Raw genomic sequence first — 10,045 nt, forward strand, 5'->3', positions numbered from 1 at the left:
AAGAAACAAAGGAACAGTAATCCCTTTGGTTGAAAATTGACATCACTGTGTTGTATCTGCCATTGTTTTACATTTGGCTAACAAAGAGGGCTACACCAATGTGCGCCACAAAGATATTATTTCATGTAAACTCAGAACAATCCCAACGACCTCCCACTGGAGGAAACGAAGGGTTCTGAGCATCAGAATCGTTTACAAAAATGTATGTACAGGATTTGTTGACTGGAATATTGGGTGTAATTGAGGCTCTTTTTCTAATTTTATTAATATTTTCATTGAATTTGTCTTTATTGATGTTGTAATTGTTGAGTTCGTTGATGTATTAACCAACTAATTGAATAAAGGTTTGATTATCCCAATTTAAGATTCCATTACCCAAATGTGTGAAGGAAAAAAAAGGTAAAGAAATCGACAGGAAGAAAGAGAACCAAAGAGGAGGATTAACCCTCAATCTTTGTCACGTTTAGAATGAAATCGTGATAGAATTAATTCGAATAAAGGAAGAAGGAAGCGCTGATTAAGAAAATTGAGACAAAAGAATAATGTGTGAAGATGAAGTCAAAGTACTGATAGAGTGTATCATACTAAGGGATCGAATTATCGACTGATGGTAGATATCACTTAATCACAAGTATGATGATCATTGGTCAATCTTCTCAGTAACTCTGGCAGATATTGATCAGTCTGATAAAATTTTAAATGATTGAAGGATGTAAATTCGAACGGTAAAAAACAACTGACTTAAACAAATGACAAAACATTGTCCTTAATAAGAATGGAAATTTTGAATTTAATAAATATATTATGAATTGATCGATTGATCAATAGACTGATATTGCAATTATCATTGTGTTATGCAAAAATTGGTATTATAACTATATTTTAATGAGCAAACAAACGAATTGATTGCATTATAACTTGCATTTTATAAAAAGCAATTAGGTTTTTAATGTTTTTTGTATTAGTTAAACTGTGAAGAAAAACGTGTCGGAAACGTTGTAAATTACTTATTAGTCATTTCGAATTAACTCTCTCATTTAATTTCATTCTTACACATTTTACCCTTTTGCTTCAACAATTTGTACTTAAAAATTAATTTGATTCTGTTTTGATTTACATCTTATCGCAGGAATGTGTGAACATCTTCCATTCGTGTAATTCAGCTTTTTTTTTTTTATCATTATAAGGGTGGTAATTAAAAAATTAATAAGAATTTGCAATTTAAAATTGGGACAATACCTAGCAGAGATAACCGTTATCAGTTAAGCATATCAGCAATTACCCTCTGATTGTGTAATATCCGTCTAACTATATAACAGTGCTGACAAGTCAACGATCATTCCCTCAATTGTGAAATCAACCAAATTTCAGAAAATTTTCATTATTTGACACTGACAATGGTAAAATTTGAATTTGAAGACATAACAAACTTTCGCTTCAAAAAAATTCAAATTTCAAATTCCAAATTTCATAAATATATTCTACTAAGGCATCACATACGATTTCAACCCTACAAAAATACGATATTTGCTGTAACAAAAACAACCAAAATAAGAAAACAGATGTCACTGTAAGGAACTGTTTTCTTTACCACCGACAAATTTCATGCATGTTGCTTTCATCTTTGTTTGGGAGGTCCTGCTTCTCCTTGAGGTCCTTGTTGACCTTTTGTTCCTGGTGGTCCTTTTTCTCCTTTGATACCAGGTTCTCCTTCTGGCCCTCGTGGTCCTGGTAATCCTTGGGGCCCTGTTGGGCCATCTCTTCCCCGGTTTCCTGGTTTTCCTCGTGGTCCATCTCGCCCATCTCGCCCTGGTGGTCCTTGTGGTGCTGTTCCTCTTCCTTCAAACAGTGCTGGAGTGCAAGCCTAGAAATAAATTTTGCCAATAATCAAAGGTATTTTCTGATGTAAAATCAATCCATTAGGAAACTTACTTGAACCACAAAAACAGCATAGATAATCAATAGGAAAGTACCGAAAAAATGCATTGATATGGACAATCTGAAATTGGTTATTTGAAAAAATGGTTGAAACTTTCCAAATTTCATTGAAACTCTCAAATTCCTTGTCTTTTCAAATTTTACAAACGGAAGATAAAGGAATGTTAAAAGAGATATTTTAGGACTCGGATCATTCCCTAACGCTGACTTAACATGAATGGAACTCTCCTATCATTTCTATTTTTTAATTCCATAAGGCGAATGGTACCTGACTTTTTAGAATTGAAAATTTTCATTTGAAAAATTATAATATTATTGAAAATCCATTCAAAAATTTATGATTTAAAATAAAGCTCAGTAGAGGGAATTTCAAAGAGAAATCATCTATTTATATTGAGAAGAAGGATATCTGATATGAATCTTTCCGGGAATTCATAAAACAAAGAAACATTCCTTTGTGGAATGGAATGATTGTATCGAATCCAACAAAATGAAACAACAAGTGATATCGATGATATCAGTGAAAGTTAAAGGAAGCTTTTTAAGTGATAACTGAAAATGAATGGAAGGAAGATTAGATGGAATGATAGGTGAACAAACGGTTGATAGAGAATCCGGAAGAAGGATGGAAGAGTAGATTATGAGTTTTCGAGAGATAGAAGTAAATTTAGAATCTAATCGTTACCAGTTATTTGCAGGTTAATTATCTTTCATGAATTCTGGAAAAAATTTAATTAAAGTATTCAGGTGTTGTCTGTATCTGTACAATACATGCTTTAGTGTTACTCGAAGAGATTATACATTTTAGATTGATACTTTTTGTAACAACAGCTTAATTAAAGATAAATATTCAGTGGTATTGAACCAAATTAGGTCTAGAAAAAACCAAAAAGTTAGCGTATTTCTTCATATATAGCCAATGTACATACCATTGAAGGCCTCATTGTTTTTTTTTTTTTATAAAATGCAAATTACATGCAGTGTTAGTGTCCTATTTATGCAATCATAGTGTCCTAGTGATACAGAAAGATGATTTTTAATCTTATCACGATCCAACATGGTCTATGAAAATTTAGTATAACATTACACATTCATTCACTTATGATTCTTTATATTTTTCTTCATCATGGAATTTCTTCACGTTTATCCGCGACATTCCAAGCTTAGTTTCCAGTCCTTTCTCTTTATGCTTTCCGATTGGTCCCTCTTTCCTTTAAATCTTATCGTAGTTTGTGATTTGTGGTCCTTCACTCCTTTATTTCTTTCCTGCCCACCAAAATAAAATCGAGGGTAACTTAACTATTTGGAGAAGCAAAGTCTACTATATAAACTTATTTAATGCTAAGGTACATCATAATATTGTTATACTATTCTTAATTAATTGATGGATAATTAACAATTTACGGATAATTAATTGACAGATTTAAAAAATAACATTGGACAACTGAAATTATTAGTGGAGTAAAAGATCTATCAGATTTGATAGATAAATCCTTTGGTAGAGACAAATTTGCAATCAAAGTTTGTTTTGTCACTCATTCGGTGAAATCACTTAAAATTATCCGAAATATTTTTCGCTATGACAACCTTTTACACCATAGTACATAGTTGTTCATGCCCAGAAAACTGAACCTGAACATCACTTGAGGATACAAAGACAAAAGTCTAAATCCAAAAAGGATTTCAGAAGTTCCCGAAGGATAAACTATAAATAATCACCGCCATCAGATCCCCAAATTACTTCTCTCTCTCGAGGACTCAAAACCTGTTCATCATCCGGATTCTCTATCAGCCTTTGGTCTTCCATCGTTCCATCTCATCTTCCTTCCGTCTACTTTTAATCATCATATAAATAGTCCATTTAACTTTCATTGATATCGTCAATAATCACTTGATGTTACATTTTGCTCCCTTCGATACAATCATTCATTCCATAAAGAAATGTTTCTTTGTTTTATGAATTCCGGGAAGATTCATATCAGATATCCTTCTTCTCAATATAAATAGAAGATTTCTCTTCCAAATTTGCTTTATTAAATTTCAATTTATTTCATAAAGTCTTTTCTCATAATATAACAGTCCAAGGTAAGAATGCTATATTTTAATCAATCGATTATCATTTGTTTTAACTAATTAAGGAATGTAAGGGAAATATTTCATTCATGTAAGACTTTTGCTGAAAAATAATCTTCTGGAAGATCCAAAAATGGAATAATTGAAAAGAAATTTGATAATTTTTCAGATTTTCAGTACCAATGCATCTTTTCAATACTTTCTTATTGATCATCTGTGCTGTCTTCATGGTTCAAGTTAGTTTGTTTACCTGATGGATTGTTTCTCAGTCCGAACGATAAAGTTTGAAGACATATATCTAATTATTGACAAACTTGATTTTTAGGCTTGCCCTTCATCAAGCATGTATGGAGAAGGAAATGGACTGGAAGGACCACCAGGGCGTGATGGGCGGGATGGATTACCGGGTGACCCAGGAGATGAAGGACCACGTGGTCCACCAGGAGAGACGGGATTGCCAGGAATGCAAGGGCCACAAGGTGAAGAAGGAGAAAAAGGACTCCCAGGGTTGCAAGGACCGAAAGGTATGGAAGGACCTCAAGGACCAGAGGGACCAGCAGGAGGTAGATGACAAGTGCAACAAGCAATGGAATTTGTTGAAGATAACAAAGCAGTTCCTCTCAGTGATATCTCTGTTCCCTAACTTTAGTTGTTTTCGTTTGTAGATGTCCCCTTTTTCGCAGATGTCCCCTTTTCATTTTATCACAAAATTCGTAGGCCTGAAATTATATTTCATATCTTAACGTAATTTACTTGTGAATATTAAAAATCGAAATTTGATTTTTATCAAGTTTTGCTATATTTTTGAATTACAACCATATACATTTCTGTAGAACACTTTCAATTGTTTTTGATGAAATTTCATAAATCAAACCTCTAATTTAATTTCTGAACTCAAATTTAATGAAATTTTTTAAATACTTAAAATGCTTATTTCACTGTTTGAAATCCCAAACAATTCCATGTTTTCAATTTATACAACTGCAGGTAAGTTTCCCTGTCAACAGTAAAAAATTATGCCGTCAAATATAAAAACTGGATTGGAACTGGGTAAAAAGTTATACCTTAATGTATAAAATCGATCTAAATCGATCAGGAATCGATCTAAATCAAGAAATTGTGGACAACTGATATACATCAACGTTGTTATAATTTTAGAAACCTTAAATATGATATTGATGACGGAATTAGCTGGAAATATTGTACAAATGTTAAAAATTAAACAATCTAATGAGATGTTGCACTACCGCATGACCATTACAAACGGAATGACTTGTGATCGGTGACCTTAAGGCTTTGAAGAATTGAGACTACCGTATGTAAATAAAAGACTGATGCCGAACGAGGGAGAAGGAAGTGCTAATTAATGAATGAAAATGAAGTTGATGAATGGAAAAACTGTATTAGGTTAAATGTTAGTTGATGGCATATGTCATATGTGTAGTCACAAATATGATGACCACTGGTCATCTTATCAGTAATTCTAGCAAATTAGTTTTCGTATTAAATGCTTTTTGTATTGGTTAAATGTAAAGAAAAAACGTGTCAGAAACGTTGTAAACACATATTAACCCTTAATATTTTTCTTTAATTTTTAACTAACTCTCTCATTTCACTTCACTCTCTCATTCTATTTAATAATTTGTATCTAAAATTAATTTGAGCTATTTTGATTTACATCCTATCGTAGGCATATGAATATCTTTCGATGTGATTCAGATTTTTAAAAGGGAAAGTGAATTGTAAGCAAATTACCAATTTTCGCCTACGCAAAATATTTTATTTCATTTTTCGTTCAATTTAAAAATCGGCCAAATTTCAAAAAAGCTTTTATCATTTAACAGTGATAGTGATATAAAGTTGGTATTTGAATATGTAACAATAATTTGCTTCATCAAATTCATATTTCGAATTTTAGTATTCATAAACAAAATTCCATTAAGGAATCGAAATATAATTTTAGGCCTATGAATTTCATGACATAATGAAAAGGAAAATTTTATGACAGTTGCAGCAAACAGAAACAAACAAAATAGGAAAATTGATATCACTGAGAGAGATTGTTTCATTTACCATCGATAAATTTCATCGAATGCTTTGCTTTGATCTTCCTGCTATATCTTTTCCTTCTCCTCATTGCTTGTCTAATCCCCTCATACCTTGCAGTCCTGGGTCACCATCTTCTCCTGGTGGTCCTACATCACCTTCTTCACCTGGAGGACCTTCAAGTCCAGGGAATCCCTGTGGACCTTCATCTCCTGGTGGTCCTTCATCACCCTGCTCTCCTGGCTCTCCTATAACTCCATCTCGTCCATCTCGTCCTGGTTTACCTGGTAATGGATTACAGGCCTGAAAAATAAAATTTTGCAATTGTCTGTTGCTTCATAGGTTACCTTCAATCAATCATATATCATTCCTACATTGGTAGTATTCCATTAAAGGACTTACTTGAACCACGAAAATAGCGCAAAATACCAATAGGAAAGTATTGAAAAGATTCATTGGTATTGATAATCTGAAATTAATTATGTCCAAAATGGTTGAAAATTTTCAAATTTCTTTTGAAAGTTTACAATTTTTGATCTCTTAATAATTTGTAAGAAAACAGAAGAAAATAAAGGTAAGAGAGAGAGGGAGAGAGAAAGAGAGAGATATTTAGGATCTTTTAAAAAATTATTTTCTAACAAAAATCTTACCTTTCACTTTTTTATATTCCTTGATTTTCTTTTTTTAAGGAAAATTTAATCAGAAGAATTAAAAAATTCGAAATCGAAAAGTTGTGATATTTTTGGAAAATACAAAAAACAAACCGTAATCGACTGATTAGCATATAGAGATTACAGTTGAAAAAATTATGATATCGTCGAATATATAAGAGATATTACGATTCAAATTGAAATTTAATAAAGAAAATTTGGTAGAGAAATCTTCTATTTATATTGAGAAGAAGGATATCTGATATGAATCTTTCCGGGAATTCATAAAACAAAGAAACATTCCTTTGTGGAATGAAATGATTGCAACGAATGCAACAAAATGCAACAACATGTGATTATTGACGATATCAGTGAAAGTTAGTTAAATGGACTATTTATGCGACGGTTAGAAGTGACCGGAAGGAAGATTAGATCAAATGATAAAAGAACAACGGTCGAGATAGAATTCAGGAGATGGATGGAAGAACAGGTTTTGAGTATTTGAGAGACAGAATCTGATACACTGCTCATCAGGAATTTTTGATCTGCTTGCTCACATCACAGGAATGATTTGGTCTGATATCTGCTCATCAGGAATTTCTGATTTGCTTACTCTCATCGAAAGCTCTGATTTAATTTGTTGGATGGGAAAAATGAATTGTTGTGGTTTTGAGAATTGCAACAGTAGAAAATCAGATCATCTTTTGTTGTTTGGAAGGATGCCTAATTTTAGTGGAAAGCCAGATTTTTATGGACAATCCAAATCTAAAATATCAAGCAATGAAATTGATCTTGATGGGATGACTGATATGATGACAGGTGAAAAATCTGTACAACAAATGAGAGGAAAAGGTGAGGCTATTGTCAACTATTATTCCTTGCTAAAATTTTGCAAAAATGTACAAGCTTGAAGCAACATATCTGCTTTTTGAAGTGTTATGTTTGTTTGTTTTATTGAAATATGGAAATATTCATTAAAGATGTCACAAATTTCACTATAAATTGAATATTCCTCTTGAAAATTTGAAAAATTTAAATTACTGTGCACATAATCAAATTCAGATTTTCAGTATTTCAGACTGACTGCATTATGTTTATTGTCCATGAAAATTCGTAAAGTAAAGTTCCTTACTGAATGAACAATATCAGACTGAAAAAGATATCACTTATGCCGCATGCATGATAACCATCTTGCCTATTGGTCATCTTGTCAGCAGTTCTGGCAAACTGACCATTGAATTAAACGTAGAATTTATCGAATGAATACTTAATCAAAAGATTCAGTATGAATAATTTGACCAATAATTTGACCTGGGAGAAGTAAAATTCACTAACAACTTGATCAATCAACCTTATTTACAAACATCACATACTATAACATTGTTTGATTGCTTTTAACAGATTATCAGAGATTTCAAAATGTTGGAGAAATAAAATTATTAAAAGAGTAAAAGATCTATCAAATTTGGTAGATAAATCCTTTGATAGAGGCAAATTTGCAATCAAAGTTTGTCTTGCCACTCATTCGGTGAAATCACTTAAAATTATCCGAAATATTTTTCGCTATGACAACCTTTTACACTGCTGTATCTATAAATATTCTTGTTCATGTCCAACAACATGAACATGAGCATCAGTTAAGGATACCAAGACAAAAATAGGTCAAAGTTAAAAGATTCAAGATATTTCAGAAGCTCGCGAAGGACAAACTATAAATAATCATCACCATCAGATTCCCAAATTACTTCGGCCCCTTGAAAACTCAAGAGCTGTTTTTGCACTTGGATTCTTCATCAACCGTTGGTCCTCTTTCATTCGATCTAATTTTCCTTCCGTTCACTTTTAATCATCGTATAGTCCAGTTAACTTTCATTGATATCGCCAATAATCACTTGATGTTACATTTTGCTCCCTTCGATATAATCATTTCATTCCATAAAGGAATGTTTCTTTGTTTTATGAATTCCCGGAAAGATTCATATCAGATATCCTTCTTCTCAATATAAATAGAAGATTTCTCTTCCAAATTTGCTTTATTAAATTTCAATTTATTTCATAAAGTCTTTTCTCATAATATAACAGCCCAGGTAAGAATGCTATATTTTAATCAATCAATTGTCATTTACCTTAACTGATTAATGAGTGTAAATTAGGGTAAGGTTTTTTTATTTTCATTCGTATAAGAGACTTTTACTGAAAAATAATCTTCTGAAAAATCCAAAAATGGAATAATTGGAAAGAAATTTGAGAATTTTTCAGATTTTCAGTACCAATGCATCTCTTCAGTACTTTCTTATTGATCGTCTGTGCTGTCTTCATGGTTCAAGTATGTTTATCTGGATGGATTGTTTTCAAGTCCGAAATATCATATTTGATCATCATCTACGAAGCAACGCACACGTGTACATTTTGTTTTCAGGCTTGCACACCAACAGGAAAAATAAAAGGCGAACGAGGACAACCAGGGCGAAATGGGCGAGATGGAGAACGAGGAGAGCGTGGACCACCAGGACATGAAGGAAAACAAGGAGAACCAGGCCCTCCTGGTGAGCCTGGGATTAAAGGTGTGCGAGGAGAACAAGGTGATATGGGTGATCCAGGAGAAGCAGGTGAACCAGGAATTCAAGGTATTAAAGGAGCAGCAGCAGCAGTATAGAAACAACATGTAACGGATCGGATTAGAGATAGCGAAACACTCTTTCCCAGTGATACCAGTCTTTTGTACTTGCTTTGTTTCTTGTTTGCACCAATGTATCAAACTCAGTAAAATTCCTGAAGAACTTCAAATCGTATTTAAATGTCGTATTTAAATATTTAAATGTCCGTATTTAAATGTCCAAAGTTCAAGATATTGAACAATTTCATGTTTCGAATTAATTAATGTAAGCAGTGCTGTTTGCAACACTTATTTCAACTGAATATTACGGTTTTATTTTTATCTTTTCCTTTCATTAGTAAAACGTAACACCGCTAAATGTTCCATTGAATCCGGAATTGATCAAAGATTCAGGAGAGCTCGTAATAATCATCGTTGTTATAATCGTAGAAACTCTAAATATACAATAACATTTATTATAGAAGCTTTCATAAATATCACCGAGAATCGTTTGATGTCACATTTCATCTTTGTTTTAAGTATTCCGGAAAGATTCCTATATTAAGAATTCCGGAAAGATTCTTATAGATTTTTTCTCAATATAAATAGCAATTACTGTATTGGATGTTTTATTTTGCTTTCTTCTTTCAATGGCATGAAGTAATGCCGGCAAATGCACAAACTGATCAGGAACTGTCAAAACCTTCGTTGCTATAACTTCAGAAACCCTGAATATGATATC

The 10,045-nt window shown here is 32.4% G+C and overlaps 4 protein-coding genes across 4 annotated transcripts; 2 read left to right on the forward strand and 2 right to left on the reverse strand.

Moving 5' to 3' along the window:
- Positions 1–1,618: 1,618 nt before the first annotated feature.
- LOAG_09633 (hypothetical protein) lies at positions 1,619–1,986 on the reverse strand (the record flags this gene model as incomplete). Its single annotated transcript, XM_003145160.1, has 2 exons — positions 1,619–1,864; positions 1,933–1,986. The coding sequence occupies 2 exons, from the start codon at positions 1,984–1,986 to the stop codon at positions 1,619–1,621; spliced, it is 300 nt and encodes a 99-aa protein (XP_003145208.1).
- A 2,207-nt stretch (positions 1,987–4,193) lies between these two features.
- LOAG_09634 (hypothetical protein) lies at positions 4,194–4,582 on the forward strand (the record flags this gene model as incomplete). Its single annotated transcript, XM_003145161.1, has 2 exons — positions 4,194–4,247; positions 4,337–4,582. The coding sequence occupies 2 exons, from the start codon at positions 4,194–4,196 to the stop codon at positions 4,580–4,582; spliced, it is 300 nt and encodes a 99-aa protein (XP_003145209.1).
- A 1,562-nt stretch (positions 4,583–6,144) lies between these two features.
- Positions 6,145–6,513, reverse strand: LOAG_09635 (hypothetical protein; the record flags this gene model as incomplete). Its single annotated transcript, XM_003145162.1, has 2 exons — positions 6,145–6,360; positions 6,460–6,513. The coding sequence occupies 2 exons, from the start codon at positions 6,511–6,513 to the stop codon at positions 6,145–6,147; spliced, it is 270 nt and encodes an 89-aa protein (XP_003145210.1).
- Positions 6,514–8,979: 2,466 nt separating this feature from the next.
- On the forward strand, positions 8,980–9,363 carry LOAG_09636 (hypothetical protein; the record flags this gene model as incomplete). Its single annotated transcript, XM_003145163.1, has 2 exons — positions 8,980–9,033; positions 9,127–9,363. The coding sequence occupies 2 exons, from the start codon at positions 8,980–8,982 to the stop codon at positions 9,361–9,363; spliced, it is 291 nt and encodes a 96-aa protein (XP_003145211.1).
- Between the last annotated feature and the right edge of the window lie 682 nt (positions 9,364–10,045).

The sequence above is a fragment of the Loa loa genome, assembly GCF_000183805.2.
Source record: "Loa loa unplaced genomic scaffold supercont3.724, whole genome shotgun sequence".
Taxonomy (NCBI): Eukaryota; Metazoa; Nematoda; class Chromadorea; order Rhabditida; family Onchocercidae; genus Loa; species Loa loa.